The following is a 26,937-nucleotide window of genomic DNA, read 5'->3' as shown; positions in this document are numbered from 1 at the left end:
AGACTACACTAAAAAGAAACAGAAAGAACGTGGGAAGGAGGGAATTCGCAGGCAGAGGAGGAGGAAAAGCAAAGGAGGCAGTTAGGAGAAAGAAAGGAGAATTCAGAGGAATGACAGGGGCGGGCAGGGCCGAGCCGCCCGGGCAGGACAGGGTGGTGTCGAATGAGCTGCCAGCCCGGCGACCTGCCCGCGGCCCGGGCGGGGGAGGAGGAGGGGCTTGGCGGAGGTCAACGCCAGAGCCAGACTTAAAAGGGAGATAATCCTAGCTAGTTGATGACACCAGTGACTTCCGATGCCCCGGGCAAGAGAACGCCACGAGGGATAACGGGAGGAAGGCCGGGGCCGCCAAGGCAGTCCCAGGCTCGCGAAGGATTTGCGCAGACCGGACAGGGGCATCCTGCAGCTTCGGGGCGCCCTGCACCCCGCCACCATGTGCGAGCTGTACTGCAAGCGGGACACTCTGGCGCTGAGGAAGAAGCACATCGGGTAAGGGCACCTTGGCCCTGAAGAAAGTGCAGACAGGGGGCAATAACGAGTGCAGAGGGTGGAGAGATAAAGCCAGGTAGGGAACCAGCGATGCCACCGCCGCCCTCCGTGCCCGCCGCGCCTGTGCACACGCCCTGAACGCCTCCACCTGCAGGGGCCGCGCGGGCTCCCAGAAACGCTCCTGGAGCCCGGAACGCTGGGCTCCCTGCCCGCTCGAAAGTCCCCGGCTCGCTCTGCAGTCGGCGGACTAGCGGGGCCTGCCGGCCGACTAGAGGGGTTGATGGATGACAGCCAATAGCCTTAGCAGACAACCAGTAGCCCTAGCAGACACCATTCCAGGGATGGGAGGTGGGTGGAAGAAAGATAGCGCTCCGCCACCCCCACCCAACTCGAAAGTTTTTGGAAACTGTGAACTCAGAAATATTTTTTCATGATAGCTCTGCAAACAAACTAATTCTGACAATTTTTACTCAAAGTGAACTTTTTCTTCTTACATGCTTGGTTAAGCGGTGAAGTGTTAACCTAGCCAATGGAAAACTTGAAACCACCTTCAGTTAGAAAAGCAGAGATTTTATTTCGATCCCTCTTACCCAACTTGGTCTCCCAAGCTGCGTTCTCCCCAGCCTGCTTGTCTTGCCCCTGTCACAGACGACTTGGTAATCTAATGGTGAGCATATAAGACCAACGGGGCTCTGGCCCTCGTTGGGTGTCATATTCCCTGTGTGACCTCTGTCAAATTACTTTAATGCCTCTTCTATGAAAGTAGGAATAACATTCTACTTCACAGGAGCAAGCAGATGAGATTAATATGTTAGTGTTTTGTGGGTGGTTTTTAAAAAGATACGTGTCAATATAAACGATGATTCATGACCCCGAACACTGTAAAGTCAACCATCTGCAATATTCACTTGAAATGAACGACTGCAGCTGGGCCAGTGGGCATGAGAGAGCGCTTGAGATTACAAGGAGGAAAACAATCCGCATCCTCTTCAGAGGAATGCTGGACAGTTTCTCAGACTGAAGCTCCTCACTCTACTGGAGGGGTTTCTAGATGATGGTTAGGAAGACTAGTCCTGTCTCTCTCAGCCACGAAGTGGGGTCAAAATAGTCCAGTTCTTCCCCCATTAATCAATCACTACCCTACTTTTTCTAATCACTCACTCCGTTAGTTTTCAATCTTACATAGTTAGATTCCAGTGAATGCCTAATAGTTTCTGATATGAGCAGAACAAATTTTCTAAAAGCACGAGTGTAGCCATGGGCTGACTGGAAGAAGGAGAATTTTACCTGAAGTCTGACGGGCAAGGTGGAAAATGGGTTTAAAAGGCAATGTGAAGTCTGCAGCTTTCAGCCCACATCCTTAACAAAGATTTTTTTTTTTTTTTGGATTTTAACTTTTAGGTGTAAACTAATAGCTGAGTTTGAACCAATAAGAAATTCTTATAAAATACTATTTTCATTTCAGCTGATGATGCTTAAAAAGCATCAATATATAACACACCCTTATGCAATTTTAAAATTTGAGGTTACCTACTGTTCATAATAATCAAAATTCCTTCTAAACAGTTACATACCAATTTAGTATATTTCTACTACTAAAACTACCTCCAATGCGTGTGAGGGCTTTTTTGTGTGTATGCAAAACCACCAAAATAAATAAATATATTTAACTTTAGTTTTTAAATGTTCGTAAAGCCAAGATTAGAAGCCTTTATGAAATTTCTGTGTGATAAAATGTATACTCCAGACATTCATGCAAATAAAAGTATGGATGACTTTATTATGCTCTAAAAAAATATTAAGTGATTAGAAGCATAATTGAATGTCATTAGTTAATAATGGAAAATCCATTTGATACAGGACAAGTACCACTCAAAATACATGAAAATGAAAATGATCTATAAAACTTCGTAGTATTTAACTCTAGGTTATTTGTATTTAGTTTTCAGTGCTATTCATGTCTTTATACATTAGATTGAAGGGGAAATAGAGATGTCTACCTTGGGCGATGGCACAACACAGCCTACTTGCAAATTCTGATTTTCTCATTTACTGTCTGTGTAACCTTAAGCCAGTTTCTTAATTTCTCTGTGCCTTGGTCTCCTCACCTGTGAGAGTAAGAATGATAATAACCTCTATTTCATAGGATTGTTGGCAGAATTAAATAATATTTACAAAATATGTAACAGTTTCTGACACATTAAGCCCCCCAAAAAACTTGGTTATTTTTTTTCTGATAGAACAAAATTTCTCAAAGGAAAAGTAGTTATTGGTTTATGTGATTAGAACCATCAGAGAGCGGATTCATGTGCCTCTAATAAACTGTCAAATCATGGCACATTTAACATAACAAGCATAAGGAGTGTGAACAATGTCATGAATGGGGGATTAACATAAAAGTTTCCAGGTTTACATGAAATGAAAAGAAATATATGTCATCCAGGTTTTGTTTTCCCTTTCCTTTATGTAATTGTACTTTTCCACAGATGGTGACATTCATTGAGAAGGAAAAATACTGAGAGTAGTCCTACCAGACCAAAGTGTTTCCTTTGATTATTTCTAGGCCCTCATGCAAAGTTTTCTTTGCATCGGATCCCATCAAAATAGTGAGAGCCCGGAGGCAGTACATGTTTGACGAGAACGGTGAACAGTACTTGGACTGCATCAACAATGTTGCCCATGGTAAATGTCCTGTCCTTGCAGTGCTTTGAAGGAAATGTTTATGGAGTAAAGCTGACTTGGAACACTTAATATTTGTCTAGGGAATTGCAGTGGCTGCAGTTCCTTTGCTGAGTGGGCCAGTAGTCCTAGCAGGGAAAATCGCAGCAAAATATGGAAGAGAAAGGAACTCAACTTTCTTTTGTTTGTTTGTTTGTTTGCTTCATCATTCCTCTTATTCCCAGGCACTTAGAATTCTAACTTACTTCTTGGGCTTTTGTTTCATAAACTTTAGTGGGACACTGTCACCCAGAAGTGGTCAAAGCTGCCCTGAAACAAATGGAACTGCTAAATACAAATTCTCGATTCCTCCACGACAACATTGTTGAGTATGCCAAGCGCCTTTCAGCCACTCTGCCGGAAAAACTCTCTGTTTGTTATTTTACAAATTCAGGGTATGTTTCATGGTTTCCCACCCCTCCCCATTCCCACTAAACTTTGTCTACTCTTTCACACAAATCTTTCCTTTTGATTCATGGTGGAGCTTGTCTAAAAAGGTCTGCTGAGTTTCTTGCCATTCACTAAGTGGTCACACATTAGGGACCTGGCCTTTCTGGTTCTCCACTTTATTCCAAGACTCTGAATCAAACTGGTCAAACGATGCTCACCTCCTCAGGCAGTGCAATAAATAGCTAAAGGATCAATAGGCCAAGATATTCTTTCAATGAGTGTATGAGGAACTTTAGCCGAGAAATAACTCTACTAAACAAGCTATAACTTTTTAAAGATTTTTGAGCATATTTCCCCAACACAAACACAAAAAAAGAAAAAAGAAGGCCTGCCTATAAAAAGTGGCTCGCGCCTGTAACCCCAGCAGTTTGGGAGGCCGAGGAGGGCAGGCCATGAGGCCAGGAGATCGAGATCATCCTAGTTAACACAGTGAAACCCTGTCTCTACTAAAAGTACAAAAAATTAGCCAGACGTGGTGGTGGGTGCCCATTGTCCCAGCTAATCGGGAGGCTGAGGCAGGAGAATAGTGTGAACCCGGGAGGGGGAACTTGCAGTGAGCCAAGATCGTGCCACTGCACTCCAGCCTGGGCAACAGAGTCAGACTCCATTTCAAAAAAAAAAGAAAAAAGAAAGAAAGAAAGGAAAAAGAGGGAAACTCAAATAGATACATTGCAAGTTTCATTTATTTATTATTATTATTATTATTTTTTTTTTGAGATGGAGTTTTGCTCTTTTTCCCCAGGCTGAAGTGTAATGGCACTATCTCGGCTCACTGCAACCTCCACCTCCCGGGTTCAAGTGATTCTCCTGCCACAGCCTCCTGAGTAGCTGGCATTACAGGTATGCGCCACCACGCCCAGCTAATTTTGTATTTTAGTAGAAATGGAGTTTCTCCATGTTAATCAGACTGGTCTCAAACTCCTGACCTCAGATGATCTGCCTGCCTCAGCCTCCCAAAGTGCGGGGATTACAGGTATGAGCAACCGCGCCCAGCCAGGAGACCCAAGAGGGCTGGGCTGGCCTGGAAGGCCATGCATGAGGCTACCAGTGGCACCTCAGGGTCAGCGTGGGGTCCCTGGGGCCAGCACCAATGCCCACAGGCTGGCCATCCCCACACAGGCCCCTCGGGCTGCCTCAACTTTTTAACTTAGTTTTTTGTTTTGTTTTGTTTGTTTTTTAGTGACAGGGACTCATTATGTTGCCCAGGCCGCTCTTGAACTCCTGGGCTCAAGCAATCTGCCCACCTCAGCCTTCCAAAATGCAGGGATTACAGGTGTGAGCCACTGTGCCTGGCCCCTACTTTTACATTCTGTAAATTCAAATCTTTGTATATCCATTCTATAGACTATTATGCAGATATCTAGAAGTATGTTTTTGCGAATGTGTGCCTAAATATGTGCTTGAAATGCAATATTATATTAGGGGAAGCTATATAAATGTATAGTAGAAACTCCTGGCTGGGCGCGGTGGCTCAAGCCTGTAATCCCAGCACTTTGGGAGGCCGAGATGGGCGGATCATGAGGTCAGGAGATCGAGACCATCCTGGCTAACACGGTGAAACCCCGTCTCTACTAAAAATACAAAAAACTAGCCGGGCGAGGTGGCGGGCGCCTGTAGTCCCAGCTACTCGGGAGGCTGAGGCAGGAGAATGGCATGAATCCGAGAGGCGGAGCTTGCAGTGAGCTGAGATCCGGCCACCGCACTCCAGCCTGGGTGACAGAGCAAGACTCCGTCTTAAAAAAAAAAGAAACTCCTATTTTAAAAATGAAATATGGTTGGGGGTGGTGGCTCATGCCTGTAATCCCAGCACTTTGGGAGGCCAAGGCAGGTGGATCACGAGGTCAAGAGATCAAGACCATCCTGGCCAACATGGTGAAACCCTGTCTCTACTAAAAATACAAAAATTAGCTTGGCGTGGTGGTGCACACCTGTAGTCCCAGCTACCTGGGAGGCTGAGAGAGGAGAATTGCTTGAACCAGGGAGTCAGGTTGCAGTAAGCCGAGATCATGTCACTGCACTCCAGCCTGGCAACAGCATGAGACTCCGTCAAAAAGAAAGAAAGAAAGAAGGAAGAAAATTAACTATTAGACATTTTGTGAATATTTGATTATATGACTCTCTGTGATTCACTTTTCATTAAGATATTTTAAAACCAAATTTATGTCCAGCGTGGTGGGTCACACCACTACGCTTGGCTCAGCTTCCCAAAGTGTTGGGGTTACAGGGTGAGCCACTATGCCTGGCCTAATTTTTGTGTTTTTTGTGGAGATGGGGTTTCACCACGTTGCCCAGGCTGGTCTCAAACTCGTGGGCTCAAGCAATCTGCCCGCCTCAGCCTCCCAAAGTGCTAGTATTACAGGCATGAGCCACTGCACCCATCCAAGACTAATATTCTTTTTTTTTTTTATTTAAAAAAATATTTCATTATTTTTAGAGACAGGGTCTCGCTAGGTTGGTCAGGTTGATCTTGAACTCCTGACCTCAAGAAATCTTCCTGCCTTGGCCTACCAAAGTGCTAAGATTACAGGCAGGAGCCACCACTACCATGCCTGGCCAACAAAATATTCTTAAAGTAAAAAAGTCTTCAGTCTGAATCCTGCTCTACCTCATATTAGCTATGAGACCTTATTCTGATTACTTTACCTCTCTGAGGCTGTTTTATCCATAAAAAGGAGATGGCAGTACTTGTAATATTACAAGAATAAATACAAGCAAAATCCTCAGCATGATGTTTAGCAGATAGTAAACATTCCACTTATTATTATTTTCTTCCTGTGTTTGGGTAGTATATTTAGATTATCTGAAATACATAGGAAAAAATTTGATACTCATTTTATAGAGAAGGAAGCTAGTCAAATATTGGCTAAATACGACATAGGTTGGCAGCCAACCTAATGGGCCCTCAGTCTACCATTCCTCCTGTGGAGATCAGGTTTAATGAAGGCTTCTTCATGTCCTCAGTCACTATGTGGCTGAACTAAAGTCTGAAATGGGCAGCATATCCTTAAAGTTTATGGGGTTTCTTCTATACGTCTCATTCTTTATTGAAAACATCTAGGGAAACTTATATTAGAAGGGTAAAGTGGGTGGGCAAGTTAGAGGAAGGAGAGGATTTCAACTTATTATTTTGTAAGTTTCTGAATAAATGTAATCTTACAACTTTTGTAATTAACATCCTAAATGTTTTTGTTTTGGTTGTTGTTGTTGTTCTGGAGATGGAGTCTCACTCTGTTACCCAGGTTGGAGTGCAGTGGGGCGATCTCCACTCACTGCAACCTCCACATCCCAGGTTCAAGCAATTCTCCTGCCTCGGCCTCCCAAGTAGCTGAGACTATAGGCCCACGCTGCCATGCCTGGCTAATTTTTTGTATTTTAGTAGACATGGGGTTTCACCGTGTTGCCTAGTCTGGTCTCTAACTTCCGAGCTCAGTCAATCGGCCCTCCTTGGCCTCCCAAAGTGCTAGGATTACAGGTGTGAGCTACCGTGCCTGGCACATCCTAAATGTTTTAAAAAGAGATTGTGTCAGTGTCCTCTCTCTCTGTTATCTTAATAGATCCGAAGCCAACGACTTAGCCTTACGCCTGGCTCGGCAGTTCAGAGGCCACCAGGATGTGATCACTCTTGACCAGTAAGTCTTGGACACAAGGTTTCTAAGCAAGAAGATTCTTCAGAGACAAAATCGTATTGATCCTATCCATACTAATACCATAAACACACGTGAAGGAGGACAGATATATGGAGCCATGTTTTTAAAAATTATGTACTAAGCTATTAAGGCCAGCTTAAATCCAGAGGAATACTTGATTCCTTCTAAGTACCAGGAAGTGGGAGAAGCTCTCTTGGGTACTGTCAGGGATGTAGCTTCATGGAGTTTGCATGAATCATGGATTATTTTTCACACATTATTTATTGAGCCACTAGTAACATGTAAGTAATAAAATTGCTTTCCAAATAAGAATATAATTAATTTCCAAAAAATTCAAGCACTCACTTCACTATTGTGATTATTCGCAGTCACTAATTTTAAAGATAACAATTTAGAGCAAATTTTAAAGAAAACCAGCAGCCAGGTAAAATTTAAAACTTTTCATTAGCCTGTAATTATTAACAGTCACTATCTAATCTTAGCTCTCAAACATGAATTTATTACATTTTAAACAAGAAATCTGGCAACTTCCATCTTTATTAGACTTTTTTTTTTTTTTTTTTTTTTTTTTGAGATGGAGTCTCGCTGTGTCGCCCAGGCTGGAGTTCAGTGACGCGATCCCCACTCACTGCAACCTCTGCCTCCCGGGTTCAAGCAATTCTCCTGCCTCAGCCTCTGGAGTTAGCTGGTTTTACAGGCATCTTCCACCATGCCCAACTAACTTTTCTGTATTTTTAGTAAAGACAGGGTTTCACCATGTTAGCCAGACTGGTTTGGAGCTCCTGACCTTAAGTTATCTGCCTTCCTCAGCCCCACAAAGTGCTAGGATTACAGGCGTGAGCCACCGAGCTCAGCCTAGGGATTTTTTTTTCTTTTAAATTTTTGTCTACTCTACTCACTGACTTCAGATGTAGAGGGTGAAGTTAAATATGCACCTCATTTCATGCCCTTCCCAATTGCTTTTGGGAACTTATTCATAAATTCTTTGCCAAGGCTGATGTCCAGAATAGTATTTCCTAGGGTTTTCTTCTAGTATTTTTACAGTTTTAAGTCTCAAATTTAAGTCTTTAATCCATGTTGAGTTAATTTTTGTATATTGTAAAAGGCAGGAGTCCAGTTTCATTCTTCTGCATATGGCTAGCTTCAATCTTAGTTCTTAAAAAGGCCTCCTTTTCCTACTCAAGTAGTATTTGCCTAATATTAGCAAGTGGACATGCTTTAGAAATCATCCCAAACAGAAACAGATGCCCATTCTATGAGATAAAGTTGTTTTTAAATTTACTAGAATGTAACACGTATTCTTTTAACACATTTAAAGAATACATACATGTAAAGTATTGCATGAGGATATAGAAAACAATTTTTCACATTTAGACAATCTGATTTAGCAATATAATCCAAATACATCAGTTTTTCCCAACTAAAAAGAAATTGTCAATGAGGACACATGCTTGGCTTTCTGTGAGTTGTATTACATGTAAAGGAAGAATTGGATACATTAAGGGCCAGTCTTGCCATGAAAAATTAGATCCCATATAGTCAAATCTGGCACCAATGTTGAGATTCTCCCTGGATGGATACATATGGATGAAATGCAACACTGGTTTTCATATATTTGAAAACATCTCTCTTGGAATTATTTTAGTTATTTTTTTTCTTTTTTTTTATTTTTTATTTTTTTATTTTTTATTATTTTATCTTTTTTATTTATTTTTTATTTATTTTTTATTCTTTTCAGTGCTTACCATGGTCACCTATCATCCTTAATTGAGATTAGCCCATATAAGTTTCAGAAAGGAAAAGATGTCAAAAAAGAATTTGTACATGTGGTAAGTGTCTTAGAATCCTAAATCAGAATGTTAGTACTGGAGGAATGCTTAATGATAATCCAGCCCAATGCTTTCATCTAAATGAACCATGAAAGAGAAACTAAAATCAAGAGCAGTTATGTGGCTTGCTAAGGTCAAAGGGCTAAATAATGACAGAATGTTATTTAAAATCTATTTATCTATTTAAAATATATTGATGAGTATTACAATAGGCAAATTAGTTTAGTAGTTGTTCAGAGCTATCATTTTATTTTTCTTGCTCTTTAATCTTCAGTTACATTTTCTGTCACAAATGCCAACTCAAAATTCAGAGTTGAACTAAGTGTGTATTTAAATTGCTCTTGGCCGGGCACAGTGGCTCATGTCTGTAATTCCAATACTTTGGGAGGCCGAGGCGGGCAGATCACTTGAGATCAGGAATTAAAGACCAGCCTGGACAACATAGCGAAATCCTGTCTCTACTTTAAAAAAGTACAAAAATTAGCCAGGTGTGGTGGCAGGCGCCTGTAATCCCAGCAACTTGGGAGGCTGAGGCAGGAGAATCCCTTGAACCCGGGAGGTGGAGGTTGCAGTGATCTGAGATCATGTCACTGCACCCCAACCCGGGTGACAGAGCGAGACTCCATCTCAAAAGAAAAAAAGGAAAAAAATTTTAAAAAATTGCTCTGTATAATAATGCTAAATTATTATATAGCTTTATTAAGTAAAATAAAGAAACCAACCAAGTTGTTGAAAAAGTAAAGTTTATTTGGTGTGTTTGTCTTAACTGAGGATCAGCATAATTTCTTTTTTTCTTTTCTTTTCTTTTTTTTTTTTTTTTTTGAGACAGAGTCTCACTTTGCTACCCAGGCTGGAGTGCAGTGGCACCATCTTGGCTCACTGAAACCTTCGCCTACCATGTTCAAGCGATTCTTTAGCCTCAGCCTCCAGAGCAGCTGGGATTACAGGCATACTCTACCAAGCCCTGCTAATTTTTGTATTTTTTGTAGAGACAGGGTTTCATCATGTAGGCCAGGCTGGTCTCAAACCCCTGACCTTAAGAGACTGGCACACCTCAGCCTCCCAAAGATTACACACGTGAGCCACCGCGCCTGGCCAATTTCTTGAGAATCATCAATACTTTCTTTCAAGATTTTAAGATCTGGAGTGAGTGCTAACACACTCTAGTTTTCTGAATGATTACGATTTGTAATATAGTTGATCAGTGTTGGCTCATTTTAAATACAGACTAGTTAATACAGTTTCCATTCACTGACATTTTAAAATAGTATCATCACACTTGTTGATTTGAATTTTCTATTTATGTGAGGAGGGATATAGTCTTGATTTATAGCAGTCTGGAAGCAAATCCAAGCTTCTGTTCACAGTTCGAAGATGTCAGTTCTTCACAGATTTTAGAAATGTTAAGAAAAAAAAGAACAAAAAAACCTAAAGTATCTTAAGTTCCCATGATCACCATTCTAACATGTTCTTGTGGGGAAATGCCTTTTTGTTTTGTTTTATTTTGTTTTGTTTTGTTTGAGATGGAGTCTCGCTCTGTTGTCCAGGCTGGTGCGGTGGCTCAATCTCGACTCACTGGAAGCACTGCCTCCCGGATTCACGCCATTCTCCTGCCTCAATCTCTTGAGTAGCTGGGACTACATGCGCCCATCACCACACCCGGCTAATTTTTGTATTTTTAGTAGAGACGGAGTTTCACCTTATTAACAAGGATGGTCTCAATCTCCTGACCTCGTGATCCACCCGCCTCGGCCTCCCAAAGTGCTGGGATTACAGGCATGAGCCACCGCACCCAGCCAGGAAATTCCTTTTTGTTAAGGTTTGTCGAAAGGGTAAATTACAAGCAACCACATTATTTGACGTTTTCAGGCACCAACTCCAGATACTTACAGAGGAAAATATAGAGAAGACCATGCAGACCCAGCCAGTGCTTATGCAGATGAAGTGAAGAAAATCATTGAAGATGCTCATAATAGTGGAAGGAAGGTTTGTATTTATAGCTTTGGAAACATCTCAACATCTTTTATAAAAGGGATTCAATGAAGAGATGGAAAAGGATTATATCTAATGTCCCTTTCTGTTCTTTTTTCTTTAATCAAATGGCCAATTTGCCACTTGCTACAGGTCTATTCCTAGCTATTTTTAAAACAACCTGCTCTATAAGATATCCTCTTTTTGGCGGTGGGGGGGGGTGTAGGGGGACCTAATGGACTTTGACCCCATCTTCTTTTGTATAGATTGCTGCCTTTATTGCTGAATCCATGCAGAGTTGTGGTGGACAAATAATTCCTCCAGCAGGCTACTTCCAGAAAGTGGCAAAGTATGTACTTGACTTGGGCCTCCTTGGTCAAACTGAGAACACTGTGACAATTCTGTAGGGCCATACTAGTTGCTAAGATATCAAAATAATTCCTGATTAGCTGGTAAATAGCCACACCTGAGTGCCTGCCATCCCAGGACTCCTGGATGCTCTCTCAGCCTTCCCCAAGATCCAGCATGTACAAGGTTAACACATGGTCCAACAGCGGGGGTTCAGAACTCTGCTCCAGCCCCCAGCCTGCATCCTCTCTGATTGACTAGTACCAAATCTGTATTAGTCAGGGTTCACTAGAGGGACCGAACTAATAATATATATATAATCACATACATACACACACACACACACACACACATGCACACACACACACAGGGGTATTAAGTATTAACTTACTTGATCACAAGGTCCCACAATAGGCTGTCTGCAAGCTGAGGAGAAAGGATAGCCAGTTCAAGCCCCAAAACTGAAGAGCCCGGAGTACGATGTTTGAGGGCAGGAAGCACCCAGCATGGGAGAAAGATATAGGCTGGGAGGCTAGGCCAGTCTCTCATTTTCACATTTTTCTCCTGCTTTCTATTTGCTGGCAGCTGATTAGATTGTGACCACCAGATAATGGGTGAGTCTGCCTTTCCCAGCCCACTGACTCAAATGTTAATCTCTTTTGGCAACACCCTCACAGACACACGCAGGATCAATACTTTGTGTCCTTCAATCCAATCAAGTTGACACTCAGTATTAACCATCACACAAGCCTTCCCAATTGGTAAATATTTGAAGACTAACCCTGTTACCAACTACTTGTTTGATTCTTTCTCTTCCCACTTAACATACTGTAATAGGACTAGGTGCTGTGGCTCATACCTATAATCTCAGCACTTTGGGAGGCCAAGGCAGAAGGATCACCTGAGGCCAGGACTTCAATACCAGGGCAATATAGCAAGACTCCCTCTCTACAAAACTTTTTTAAAAATATTATCTGGGCTTGGTGGCCCATGCCTGTACTTCCAGCTACTCGGCAGGGCAGGCTGAGGTGGGAGGATGGCTTGAGCCCAAGGGTTTGAGGTTACAGGGAGTTTGATCTTACCACTGCACTGCACTCCAGCTTGGGCAACAGAGTGAGCTCCCATCTCTTAAAAAAACTTAAAAAAATACTGCAATATAGCTTACTTTAAGCAGCACAAACCCAACTGGTATGGAATATATCTAATCTAAAAATTATGTGATTATATTATAAAGTCAATGACATTTATGTGGGGTTTAGAGTACTGAAATGTTTTTTAACAAAAATTAAGTCTTCAGGTTAACAACTTTTTTTTTTTTTTTTGTCTTCAGTAATTTGCATCTTTGTGGTTGGGTTTGCGGCTCTCAGTGACCTGAATGCATTAGACTACTGCTTTGCTTTTCAGATATGTACACGGCGCAGGGGGTGTGTTTATAGCTGATGAAGTTCAGGTGGGCTTTGGCCGAGTTGGGAAATACTTCTGGAGCTTCCAAATGCATGGTGAAGACTTTGTTCCAGACATCGTCACAATGGGAAAACCTATGGGCAACGGCCATCCAGTGGCATGTGTGGTAACAACCAAAGAAATTGCAGAAGCCTTCAGCAGCTCTGGGATGGAATATTTTAATACGGTACATTTTGGTCTCCAACTTTAATGCTAAGAAGGAAAAACAATGCATGTTCTTATATTTGTTGACAATGTAGTAAAGAATAAAGCTCAGTATTGTCGGCTAACCACCCAGAACCCTGGCCAAAGATTTTCTTATTTTAATAAAACACGTAAATTTTACTTTAAGTTCTGGGTACATGTGTAGAATGTGCAGGTTTGTTACACAGGTATACATGTGCCATGGTGGTTTGCTGCACCTATCAACCCGTCATCTAGGTTTTAAGCCCCACGTGCATTAGGTATGGCCAAACTTTTATCCAACCAGATTTCATTCTATCTGGCAAAATGCTTCTTGTATTTCTGCTTGTGTATCTTTACCTGTCCTAAAACAGTCTTATAATTTTTCCAATGATAGATGATTGCCTTGCTAAATTCCACAGGTTATGATATTTTCATTTCTTTGTTTCATATCATACTTAAATTTCCAAAACACTTTTAAAGTATTTTGGTGACTCAGTACTATGAATGTTATATGGCTGTCATAAGAGATACTAAATTTTTATCTTTGGGATATTATATTTCTTTGCTTTATCCCCATAAGCTTTAAGCTTGAAAAAATTATTGTAGTTTGTTCAGTATATATAATAGGACTTGTTACATCTAAAAGTAAGATTCAAATCTGAGGACATAAATTATTTGGAGAACATGTCATTGCTTAGCTATTTTTACTCAGCTCTTCAAGGGCAGAAACCCCTATTTCCTTCACAGGGCAACACTATGAAATCCTAAACTGCCAACATAATGTCTGGTTTTTGTTTGGATGAGCAAATAAATTCCCTGGTAGTCCTTCATACCAGCTATGCAGCTTGGAGAGTATAATTTAGAACGAATTTTCACTCAATCCTGAATAAATAGAGTCATGCTCTATTCTAAATATGAGAAGCTAATATTATAAGAGAACATTTTATTAAAATTATATCTTCACTTATGTATGTATGAGCCAAATTCTCATGGATGAGGGAATACCACTAATTCAACTGGTATATTTTCTCATTTGTCATCTTTTTTTTTTTTTTTTTTTTTTTTTTTTTTTACAGTATGGAGGAAATCCAGTATCTTGTGCTGTTGGTTTGGCTGTCCTGGATATAATTGAAAATGAAGACCTTCAAGGAAACGCCACAAGAGTAGGGAATTATCTTACTGAGTTACTGAAAAAACAGAAGGCTAAACATACTTTGATAGGAGATATTAGGTATGTTCATTATGAAGTTGTCATGTAGTTACTCATTTTTTTCAAAATAATAATAGTTTGTAGGCTGGGCAACATGGCGAAACCCATCTCTATTAAAACTACAAAAAATTAGCCAAGTGTGGTGGCGCACATCTATAGTCCCAGCTACTCGAGAGGCTGAGGCATGAGAATCGCTTGAGCCTGGGAGGTGGAGGTTGCAGTTAGCCGAGATCGTGCTACTGCATTCCAGCCTGGGTGATAGTGTGAAATCCTGTCTCTAATAACAATAACAGCTTATATTTTATCTTGTAAGTTTGCAATAAAGTACATAAAACTAAATCTAGAAAACACCAAAAAACAAAGATAGCAAAAATTATTCTTATTCCAGAGCCCAGATATCACCACTGTTAACATTTGGGTGGGGCCGGATGTGGTGGTTCACACCTGTAATTCCAGCACCTTGGGAGGCAGAGGCAGGAAGATTGCTTGAACCCAGGAGTTTGAGACCAGCCTGGGCAACATAACAAGACCTTGTTTCTATAATAAATAAACCAACAACAACAAAAAACATTTCGGTACATGTCTTTCCTGACTTTTATACTTTTTAAATAAAGTTAGGATAATGTCAGCACCCAAAAGATGAAAAGAAGGAACTTAATGTAGCTCTAAATAATTTATTGAAAATTATTTAAAATGCTATTCTGAAAAGCTGGATATTTTTCATATATATATATGAAACATTGGCATATACATATATGTTAACATTTATCATTGTTAACATCCTGAGAAACTAAATAGCATGAAAGGGTTATTTTTAAGCCATTTTCTTTTATAATTGAGAAAAGAAAACTGGATGACAAAAACTAATTTATTTCCAAAAGTAGAAACAATTGTGAACATAGATTGGTATCTTGGATTAGTTAGAATTAAACTTGGAAATTAAATGGAAGTTTGGGGATAGTGTTAACTTTTTGTGACAATGGAGTGTTGGACAGGTTGTGTGTCAAGTTTTTCTTTACCTCTCGCAGGGGCGTTGGCCTTTTTATTGGAATTGATTTAGTGAAGGACCATCTGAAAAGGACCCCTGCCACAGCGGAAGCTCAGCACATCATCTACAAGTAATTCACCCCCACACCCACCTGTTTGCTATCTTGGCTGCAGGATGCCTACCCACTTGAAAGCTTGCTTGACTTCCTCCCATCCCTCTGAAAAAGGAAAGTTTAAAATACATCCTATTTATAATGTGGGCTTCTTAAATGCAGAATACTTAAACTGCTCTATGTTCACATCATTCTTCAGTAATTGTAGTTATCCTTTGCACGCACTCACATGCATTTCCTACACAAATTAGGATGAAAGAAAAACGTGTGCTTCTCAGTGCCGATGGACCTCATAGAAATGTACTTAAAATAAAACCACCAATGTGCTTCACTGAAGAAGATGCAAAGTTCATGGTGGACCAACTTGATGGGGTTCTAACAGGTGGGTCCATGGATCTTTAAGATGTCTTCTTGTTGCCTCTCCCAAACCCACTGGCCTAGCCGTAATGACCATATGCATCTTGTTATTCATGATGGAAGTGAGGCAGGGCAGAAATAAATGTGTAACTTTCCATTTAGGACTAGAAAAAGATAGCCAAAAAGTAACCACATGGACTCTTAAATTGAAATTTTCAGTTTGGGCTGGGCGCGGTGGCTCAAGCCTGTAATCCCAGCACTTTGGGAGGCCGAGACGGGCGGATCACGAGGTCAGGAGATCGAGACCATCCTGGCTAACACGGTGAAACCCCGTCTCTACTAAAAAATACAAAAAAATTAGCCGGGCGAGGTGGCGGGCGCCTGTAGTCCCAGCTACTCGGGAGGCTGAGGCAGGAGAATGGCGTAAACCCAGGAGGCGGAGCTTGCAGTGAGCTGAGATCCGGCCACTGCACTCCAGCCCGGGAGACAGAGCGAGACTCCGTCTCAAAAAAAAAAAAAAAAAAAAAAAAAAAAAGAAATTTTCAGTTTGTACTCATATAACTCCAAATATAAGTTTTTGCTGAAGGAACATACTGTTTTGTCATTTATTTTTACTTTAGACTAGCTAGCATATTTAAAAGTGCATGTCTGCATTGTGCCATGCACCACAAATACTACAGTGTATAGTATTTCAGCATTGTGCCATTAATATATGAAACATTTCTGATAAAAAAATTATATAGGCTAGAGTGTGACAATTCTTTGCTATATGCTGAATCGTTTAACTTTGCAAGGTTTATTTTTATTTTTATTTTTTTTGGGGAACTGAGTCTCACTCTGTCGTCCAAGCTGGAGTGTAGTGTTGTGATCTCAGCTCACTGCAGCCTCCACCTCCCAGGTTTCAGTGATTCTCCTGCCTCAGCCTCCTGGGTATCTGGGATTACAGGCACCCGCCACCATGCCTGGCTAATTTCTGTACTTTTAGTAGAGATGGGGTTTTACTGTGTTGGCCAGGCTGGTATTGAACTCCTGACCTCAGGCGATCCACCCGCCTCGACCTCCCAAAGTGCTAGGATTATAGATGTAAGTCACTGCATCCAGCCTAACTTTGCATTTTTAACTTTTATTTTTAAATTTTTATTTATTTATTTATTTTCTGAGACAGAGTCTTGCTCTGTCACCCAGGCTGGAGTGCAGTGGTGGGATCTCGGCTCACTGCAACCTCTGCCTCCCAGGTTCAAGCAATTCTCCTCCCTTAGCCACCTGAGTAGCCGGGACTACAGGAGCATGCTACCATGCCCATTGTCTATCATAAAAATGTATCTTTTGTTTACCTATATTATGCAACTAGGTTAATTTATTTCTTTGTTATGAACATACATTGGATTAGAAAGTAAATTAGTACTGTAAAACCATGTTGAATAGCATAAAGCATGATACAAATGATAGGCATTGTTGTTTTTGCTTTAGTTATATTTTTACAATTCAGGGTGGCATGGCAGCACATGCCTATAAGATCCCCGAGGCCAAAGTAGGCAGATCGCTTGAGTTGAGATCAGGATCACTCAGGAGCTGGAGACCAGCCTGGGCAACATGGTGAAAGGTTGTCTCTATTGAAAAAACAAACAAACAAACAAAAATTAGCTGGACATGGTGGTGCATGCGCCTGTAGTCCCAGCTACTTGGGACTTGGCTGAGGTGAGAGTATCACTTGAGCCTGCAAGGTGGAGGTTGCAGTGAGCCGTGCCACTACACTTCAGCCTGGGTGACAGAGTAAGACCCTGTCTCTCAAAAAAAAAAAAAAGATTCAGCTTCTTTACTCAGCTTTCAGAGTAAAACTGAGAAGCTAGGAATCCATATAGCATACAAAATAGATAGTGAATAGTGAATGTTTGGAAACTTGAGAGTCCACTAAAGTTATTAAAAATACGGTCACTGTCTTTGGACTCAGAGTGCATGCTCACATCCAGACCTGGCAAGCATTCCTCACAAGCAGGTGTGTCCTTTGATCCCATAGGGCAGGGTACAAGAGAGAGTGTGGTTTGGGACAATCTGTCAGTCTATGTCTGCATCACCTCAGAGCTTGAGTGTTCTTAATAGTAGACCAGAAGAATTTCTTTTGAGTACAGTGAATGATGAATAGGTAAAATGGGCTTAGTGCCACCTATAAATGATAATGGTAAAATACTACAAAAAAATCTTAAAGCGATTTTAATAGTGACTTTTTTTTTTTCTTTTTCTTTTTCTTTTTCTTTTCTTTTTTCTTTTTTTTTTTTTTTTTGAGATAGAGTCTTGCTCTGTCGCCCAGGCTGGAGTGCGGTCGTGTGATGTCAGCTCACTGCAACCTCTGCCTTCCAGATTCAGGTGATTCTTCTGCGTCAGCCTCCCAAGTAGCTGGGACTATAGGCGCATGCCACCAAATCTGGATTATTTTTGTATTTTTAGTAGAGACGGGGTTTCACCATATTGGCCAGGCTGATCTCGAACTCTTGACCTTGTGATCCGCCTGCCTCGGCCTCCCAAAGTGCTGGGATGACAGGCATGAGCCACCGCACCCAGCCCATTTTTTTTTAACACATAACATTTCCTTCTATTCTTCATTGAAGGTATTGCTAAGATACCAAAGAGATTTGTTTCTTAGGTTTTAATCTTATTTTATGTTATGTCTTCTCCATAATATCTTCCTTGATTTAGTTTTAGAAGAAGCCACAGGAACCAAAAGTGAAAGTGTGACCTCTGAGAATACTCCATGCAAAACAAAGGTAAGAGTCGGCTACTTTATTTTTAGGGGAAAGTTTAAAATTTGGGGAATGTTTAAAAAGGGAATACAAATTTTCAAAAAATTGTGCAATAACCATTAGAACAATACCAGCCTGTATTAGGTTGGCTTATTGTTGCAATTTTGAGTGCACAATTAAATTTCCACAGCAAGTGTCACATCATTTGACAGGACTAAAGCCAAAGAACCATTCTTACAGGATCATTCCTATACCAAAAACAGCCTCGTGGGCCTGCAAAGACGGCCTACAAAATATGGAGGGAGGATTCAAACGGCCTAAATTCCTTTCTGTTTTTCCTGAGGGCTGCCTGACACTGCCTCCGATTCTCAAGTACTGCCTTTACAATCAGCAGAAGCATTAGCAGGAAGGTTCTGAAGTGCCAGAGTTCGGTTCTAAAATGAACTAAAGTGTAAGCTTCGAATGGCAGTGGGGCCTGGAAACTGTCTGGCACTGCCTGGCCTAGTTTCTGCATTTGATGTGCTTCCAGGAGAGGGCCTTGCTATTCTCTGCTGAGCTACTGAGGGTGTGAGAAAGAGCACCCTGGACTGGAAACAGAAAGGCAAAAACTTGAGAGGCTTTGTTGCATAATTTGTTATTTGTTTATGAGTTAGATGCATAAAGGAACACCCAGTGCCTCAAGCCCTCCTGCACATCCAGTGGAGTCAGCAAAGTCTTTTTACATGATTAAAATCATCAGGCTGTTTGAAGGAGAGCGAGTGATTTGCTAACAGCATGGCTTCTGTCTCGTCTAACAACACAAACCAATTAAAGGAATCAATTATTCTTTGATGTCAAGAATAGTTTATCAAGTCTAAGACAGAATTGCAGCCGTTAACTACTGGTTCCCCAAGCATTAAAAAGAGTCCTGCAAACAAAACAAAACAAAACAAAAATGTTCAGCACAAGAAATCCCACTTTAGGGTTAGCAAAGTTGGCACACATGTTATGAAAAGTTGACTCGGAGTCCCAGATTTTCTGTTGCCATCACATTTTAAATGTCTATTGAAGATACTGAGGAGAAGGTTAGAAAGGAGCAAGCAGTGTTATTTTGTTTGGTTTCTCTGTGTCCTTTGTTTGTGTGTGGGCTTGTTAAGTCAGTCCTGTGGAGGCTGGTTGGGATTAGAGGTGGATGCCCACTGGAGCTTTGTGTGCCTGTCTTGCAGATGCTGAAAGAAGCCCACGTAGAACTGCTTAGGGACAGCACCACTGACTCCAGAGAAAATCCCAGCAGAAAGAGAAATGGAATGTGCACAGATACACATTCACTGCTCAGTAAGAGGCTCAAGACATGAACGATTTGCATTTTAAAGCAAGATGAGATGCCCAGAGTTACAGAGAATGAGTAAATGTGTCTCATCAGTTAATAGCTCTATTGTACCTCTAAAGGTGGAATTGTCAGTTTAGATTCGTAAATAAAAAGGCAAATGAGTAATCAGAATAACCCAAGTGATAATCAAACCATGTCAAGATTATTAGTTCAGACTCTAGCCTGTTAATTTTCTTACTTGAGATTTCTGAAGCTACCTGATTTATTCTATTAAACGTAAGCCTGCAAACTCAAAATAAATTGGCAGGTTTACCTCTCATGTTTTAATGTTTCAAATTAGAGAGCAAAGTGTAACAGGTTCCTTCACTTTTGAGACTTAGTGCCTTAAAATATGTATTCTATAAGGATTTCATATGTAATAGTATATTTATTGACTGTAATAAAATAAAATATGATGTAAACAAAAAAATACCAGAAAAGTGTTTACCTACCCTTTGCAGGGAATATTAAGGGTTGGGATGATAAAAGCAAAGTCATTCAGAAAAAAAATCACAAATAGCAAATATTAAAAAGTGATAGAATAATTCAGACCTCTAGCAAGGAACCTGGTTAATCACCATCCTGTGGGGACTGAGAAGGGAACAAGGAGTATACACAGAAACACACGCACAAAGATGTTTCTGGAACAGCAGCCAGAGCTGAAGCAGGGCATTCAGAGTCAGGAGACTTCTGCTTTGTCTATTCATGGATTGTATCATTTACCTGTCAGGTAAGAAATGATCTTTTGAGGCAGGGTAGTTGCCCAGGCAACTAAAATGAAGTGTAAGCTTCGAATGGCAGTGGGGCCTGGGAACTGTCTGGCACTGCCTGGCCTAGTTCCTGCATTTGATGTGCTTCCAGCAGAAGGCCTTGCCATTCTCTCCTGAGCTGCTGAGGGTGTGAGAAAGAGCACCCTGCAGTACAGTGGCACTATCATGGCTCACTGCAGCCTCGACATCCCAGGCTGAAGCAATCCTCCCACCTCAGCCTCCTGAGTAGCTGGGATTACAGGTGCACACCACTGCACCTGGCTGATTTTTGTATTTTCTGTAGAGACAGGTTTCACCATGTTGCCCAGGAGGCTGGTCTCGAACTCCTGGGCTCAGGCAATCCGTCCATTTCAGCCTCCTAGTGCTGGGATTACAGGCGTGAGCCACTGTATCCGGCCAAGAAATCTTCTCTTATCATCAAGTTTATCATCACTTATGCACACCCCCCGCATGCACTCTAGCAGGAGCACATGAATGCGCACGCGCGTGCACACACACACACACACACACACACACACACACAATCTCTAGCCCAGCACTGGCAAAAGGAAGTTGGAGGAAACTAGGACATCGAGGATCTCTTAGTTACATGATGCTGCCATGAGAGGTTCATTCGGAGGCTAATAGACTGAACTGAAAGAAATCTGAATTTCAGGGTTAATATTTCCCATTCTCTCCCTATTGCCTTTCTAATAATTATTAAACTTTGTGATTTATTTTTATTTTATATTTGAAACAGAGTCTTGCTCTGTTGCCCAGGCTGGAGTACAGGGGCAAGATCTCGGCTCACTGCAACCTCTGCCTCCCAGGTTCAAGGGGTTCTCCTGCCTCAGCCTCCCAAGTAGCTGGAATTACAGGCACACGCCACCATGCCTGGCTAACTTTGGTATATTTTAGTAGAGATGGGGTTTCACCATGTTGGCCAGGCTGGTCTCAAACTCCTGACCTCACGTGATCCACCCGCCTCGGCCTCCCAAAGTGCTGGGATTACAGGCGTGAGCCACAGCGCCCGGCCTGTTTTTTTTTATTCCATAAAGAAAAGATAATTTTGCTACCTCTGTTTAAAGATAGCTAAGCGGGAGGTTGAGAGGAAAATTAATTGTAAAAAGCTTCCTTCCTGAGTTCATCATAAAAATGCAGGGTCTTAATGTTAAACACTTTTTGCTCCTAAAACTACACTGTGACTCTGGACCCTGGTTGGATAATGCTGAGGTTGGTTGCCAGGAGCTGGTGAGGAGACGGAAGAGAGATCTCTGTGGTTTGCTTCTAGGGAGCAAGAGCATTTCGAGAATAATCAGATCTTTCACAGATCGACACTCCTGTGAGCATATTTTGTTAGCACGCTCAGAGAGTGCCCGAGCACTTTTGACTCCTTATGTCTAGGGAGCAGCAGGAGCCCCTGTGTTGGCAGGGTTAACTAACCGTGATCAGCAGGTTGTTATTACGTTCTTATCAGAGTTGTTACTACGTTCTTATCAGAGTTGTTATTACATTCTTATCGGAGTTGTTATTACATTCAAGAGAGGGGGAGGAAGGAGAAAGTCTCATACCTGTGTTATGAGTTCTCCAAGTAGAAAATAATTGAAAACTAAGGGTTTACTTTTTGACATACTCCACTCCTATAATTTAGGTTTTATAACCAGGAAGGAAGATATAGAAATAAATGACTCCTTCCTGAATACAACAGACATACCCCTTGTGAGTGAGGTTTCAGGTAGCTGCCTCGTTTCCATGGTGTCAAAATCAAGGCTATGTCAGTGTGGTCCTCTTGGACCCCAGACACTGCAAATAATCCCAGGGCCACAACTGGACTCATCATGTCCTTTGTCCACGATTGAAATTCCACTCACCCTCAGCTAACACTTCCGCCCATCTGGACATGCACCAATCATCATTCCTAAGGAGTCTGAGCCCCTGGTGAAGATGCCCTTCTTGGACCAGGGCTGCTGTATTTGTCCATTCAGAGATACAATTAGACAAGGGGCACCAAAGGACACCAAAGTGTGTCCTCTGGGTTCCACACATATCCTTCCTGCCCCTACTGTGGAAAGCAGCCCTACCTACCTGCTGATCGCGGTCAGTTAACCCTACCAACACAGGGGCTCCTGCTGCTCCCTAGACATAAGGAGTCAAAAGTGCTCAGGTGTCAGTCATAGTTTAACAATACCCTTGCTTTTTCCCTTGGCAAAAGTGCACCCCCTTACGGGACCAGGGCCTCCAACCTCCCCAAAGTTGCAGGGATGGAGAGAATAAAATTCTCCAGCGAGTCACTGAAGGTAAGTGCGGCCACTGCCTGATTTTGCCTCTTGGCAGGATCATATTGGAGACACAGTGACATGGAAATCTCTGACTCAGTGCAGCTACTGCATCCTGAAGGATGGCACCCCATGTTTGCAGACAATTGCCCCTGAGCTGGTGCCTCACCTGCACCTCCAGCAGTATACTCCAATTCTACCAACCTGGCTGCCTCTGGAGGGTGTGAGTGTAATACAACTGGTCAGTCTCATGGGCACAGGCCCACTCCTGCACATCTTAATTGTAGTGTGGCTCTGCTCTTTGGATGATCTGATTTATGGGATTCTGTGCCTGGGCATCGGGCACTCTATTCCTGTGGGAACAAATCTCTGGCTCCTCCAGGATGAAAAGGGCTCAATAAAGTCAACTTGCCGCCAAGTGACTGGTTGGTTTCCTCAAGGAATAGTGTCATATTGGAGGCTCAGTGTTGTTCTCTGCTGTGAGTGGATTAGCTATGCCAGGGGCCAATAGTTAAATCTGTTTTGGTAAGTGGGAATGCATGCTGTTGACCCATGCATGGCCTCCATGAGTCTATTGTGCCTGTTGTGGGGTGGCTGGTGACAAAAACTGGCTAATGTCAACCAGTCAAGTAATTTTGTCTACTCAGTTGTTCAGTCCCGCTTCCGGGGTGGACACTTCTTAGTGGATATTACATGTGATACAAAAATAACAAGTGGTATTTACTCCCTATACCCATTTATATGCCTCTATCCCATATCTCCTTTGTCTCAGGTATTCTAGTACATTCAGACTCCTGGCTAGCTAGCCAGGCCATTCACCACTGCTCATAACTCCATATGCACCTCACTCCTCCTTCCACACAAGGTGGATGACCAAGTGTGCTACTCAAAGTGCTACCAGTGGGAAGATTTTTCATTGCTGCTCTTTCAAGGCCACCACCGAGTGTCGCTAGAAAGCAGCCAGCATCTATTTTACAAAATAGCAGGATTCTGAAACTTCATAGGGTTTACCTCCCGCCCTCCCCAGCATGCTTGTTTTACCCAGGCCTCCAGCGTACTGGGTCATACCGAGAAGCACCTCTTACTCCTCCTGCTGAGTCAGCATGGTGTCATCAACATAATGGATCACTGGATACTCTGCAGGATGCTCAGATGGTTTGAATCTGTTCAGATTAAGTTATGACAGAGGGCAGGAGAATTAGCATAGCTCTAAGACAAAAGTGTAAAGAATATTGCCCATTCCATAGGAATGCAAATTATTTCTGATTTTCTTTTATGATTAGCTTAAAAATAAGTATATTCCCCCCATTTAACAGCCATATATCATGTAGGTGAGGTCTTACTAATTTGCCCCGGCAACAATACTACACCTGGCACTGCAGCTGTAATTGGGACTACTGCGTGGCTGAGTTTGCAATAATATGCAGTCATTCTCCATAATTGTCATTTAGTCTCTATGCCCTACTGGCTAATGGAGAGATGTTATGAGGAATAGAAACCACCACCCCTGCATCCTTTAGATTTTTAAGAGTGGCACTAGTCTCCCCCATCAACTCCCTAGAATATGATGTTGTCTTTGATTTATCACCTTGGTTGGTGGGGGAACAGGAATGTGGAGTGGTAGCTTCAGGTGCCCCAACCTTGCCTACCTAACCATGACAGCTCTTATTCCACAGGTCAAGGACTTGGGGATTACTCCAACTGCCAAGTACAGATGATCCTCAACTTATGATGGTGTGACCTCCTGATAAACACATTGTAAGCCGAAAATATTCTAAGTCAAAAATGTACTTAATACACCTAACCTACTGAACATCATAGCTTAGTTCAGCCTCCCTTAAACATACTAGGAACACTTCCATTAGCCTGCAACTAGGCACAGTCATCAGGCAGCACAGCACACTGTAGATCTCACTTGTTTATCCTTGTGATGCCCGGGCTGTCTGGGAGCTGCGGCTCGTTGCTACTGCCCAGCATCACAAGAGAGTATCCAATGACATAGCACTAGCCCCAGGAAAAGATCAAAATTCAAAATTTACAGTACAATTTGTACTGAATGAGTATCGCTTTCACATGACTGTAAAGTGAAAGAATTCCAAGCGAACAATGGTATGTTAGGGAGTGTCTGTACGTCCATCCCAATCATGCATTCGGGAGGTCTTGACTAGTGAAGACCACACAGGTGGTCTTGATTAGTGAAGCCTTGAGAGGCAGTGAATTTTCCTGCCCACATCCTTCAACAAGGCACGCATTCACTTGACTAAGATGATAAGGCTTTCTTTGGGGCAGTACAGGCAAGCACATAAGTAGGCGTTAAACAGGGCACTTTGTGAAGAGGGTGGAGGGATATTTTTCAGGGAGAGCAAGAAAAAAATATTCTCAATATCCAAGATAAGACGTCAAGCTGAAGTAGATGCAAGGAAAATCTGGGATCCTCTCCAAGATTTCTGAAATAAAGAATCTATACCTTGATGGGTCTACATTTGGTTAGTTTTATTCAGAGGTACTTGATATATTATGGTGCCATTGCAAATGGTATCCTTTTAAAAATTCCATTTTCTCACTGTTCTTGGTATTTAGTAAGTGATTTGTTTTATTTTGTTTTATATATTTATTTATTTTGAGACAGAGTTTCACTCTTGTTGCCCAGGCTGGAGTGCAGTGGCGTGATCTTGGCTCACTGCAATCTCCTCCTCCCGGGTTCAAGTGATTTTCCTGCCTCATCCTCCCCAGTAGCTGAGATTATAGGCACATGCCACCATGCCAGGCTAATTTTTGTATTTTTGGTAGAGACAGGGTTTCACCATGTTGGTAAGACTGTGAATGATAAATTTTATCAAAGGATATGTGTATCTATTTAAAGCATGATATGATTTCTTCTTCTCTACATGTGGTGATTATATTGATTTTTCTCTTTCTTCTTTTTAAAGCATGTTATCTTTTATTGCCCATTAATGCTTTCAGTCCTCTTTGAGGACTTCCTTTACATTGTGCATTCTCTTAAAGTCACTATACATTATCACTTTATTTTAATTGTTTTTTTTTTTGAGATGGAGTCTCGCTCTGTCACCCTGGCTGGAGTGCAGTGGCCGGATCTCAGCTCACTGCAAGCTCCGCCTCCTGGGCTTACGCCATTCTCCTGCCTCAGCCTCCCAAGTAGCTGGGACCACAGGCACCCGCCACCACGCCCGGCTAATTTTTTTTGTATTTTTTTAGTAGAGACAGGGTTTCACCAGGTTAGTCAGGATGGTCTCCATCTCCTGACGTCGTGATCCGCCCGTCTCGGCCTCCCAAAGTGCTGGGATTACAGGCTTGAGCCACCGCACCGGGCCCTATTTTAATTGTTAATCTCCTTCACATCAGTAGCCATTTTACGTTTTGTTATTTAAATTTTTCCTTCTCCAGGGAAATTCTTATAAATTTTTTTCCTATGTATTTTTCTCCAAGTTTTTATTCTAAAAAATTTCAAAGCTTTCATGAAGTTTCACATCGTATCCTTCACTGAATTCACCAATTGTTCATATTTTGCCCCACTTGCTTTACTACCTGCATACACACATACACACACAGTTTGGGTTTTGGTGATGACTCACACCTGTAATCCCAGCACTTTGTAAGGCTAAGGGGAGAGGATCGCTTGAGTCAGGAGTTCAAGACCAGCCTGGGCAGCATAATGAGACCTTGTCTCTACAAAAAGAGACAGACAGGACAGCGTGGCAGAGGGGACAGCACAGGGGACAGCGCGGGCTTTGTCTCTCCCCAAAACAAAGAGTATTCCTCTTTGTCTCCCCTAAAAACAAGGGCATTCTCCTACAAATCAATGATCATGTTTGGAACATTTAACATTGTTATTTTATCTAATGTAAATTTATATTCAAATTTCCTAAATTGTGTCAATAATGGCCTTTGTAGCCTTTTTTAAAAATTCAGAATCCTCTCTAGGATCCTGCATAGCATTTGGTTGTTGCTTCTGTTCATTCTCCTTTAATCCAAAATATTTTTCTATCTTTTTTTTTCTTTCAGCACATAGACATTTTTTAGGAGTCCAAGATAGTTGTTTTGAAAAACACCAGTGTGAATT

General features: G+C 41.8%; 1 protein-coding gene across 2 annotated transcripts; it reads left to right on the top strand.

The window, feature by feature from the left end:
- The first annotated feature begins 218 nt into the window (after nt 1–218).
- Nucleotides 219–20,261, top strand: ETNPPL (ethanolamine-phosphate phospho-lyase). 2 transcript variants are annotated; one of them, XM_033214960.1, is made up of 13 exons: nt 219–486; nt 3,050–3,168; nt 3,440–3,599; nt 7,209–7,283; nt 9,040–9,130; nt 11,000–11,116; nt 11,368–11,450; nt 12,854–13,079; nt 14,155–14,309; nt 15,317–15,406; nt 15,640–15,770; nt 18,440–18,507; nt 19,689–20,261. In XM_033214960.1, the coding sequence occupies exons 1-13, from the start codon at nt 431–433 to the stop codon at nt 19,815–19,817; spliced, it is 1,500 nt and encodes a 499-aa protein (XP_033070851.1). In that variant the 5' UTR covers nt 219–430; the 3' UTR covers nt 19,818–20,261. The 2 variants fall into 2 exon arrangements, with proteins under 2 accessions (XP_033070851.1, XP_033070852.1); XM_033214961.1 differs by having other exon boundaries at nt 220–562.
- Nucleotides 20,262–26,937: the final 6,676 nt, after the last annotated feature.

The sequence above is a fragment of the Trachypithecus francoisi genome, unplaced genomic scaffold (assembly GCF_009764315.1).
Source record: "Trachypithecus francoisi isolate TF-2019V2 unplaced genomic scaffold, Tfra_2.0 Lachesis_group1, whole genome shotgun sequence".
Lineage (NCBI taxonomy): Eukaryota > Metazoa > Chordata > Mammalia > Primates > Cercopithecidae > Trachypithecus > Trachypithecus francoisi.
Note: the sequence above shows the minus strand (reverse complement) of the source record. Positions and strands in the feature narration are given on the sequence as shown.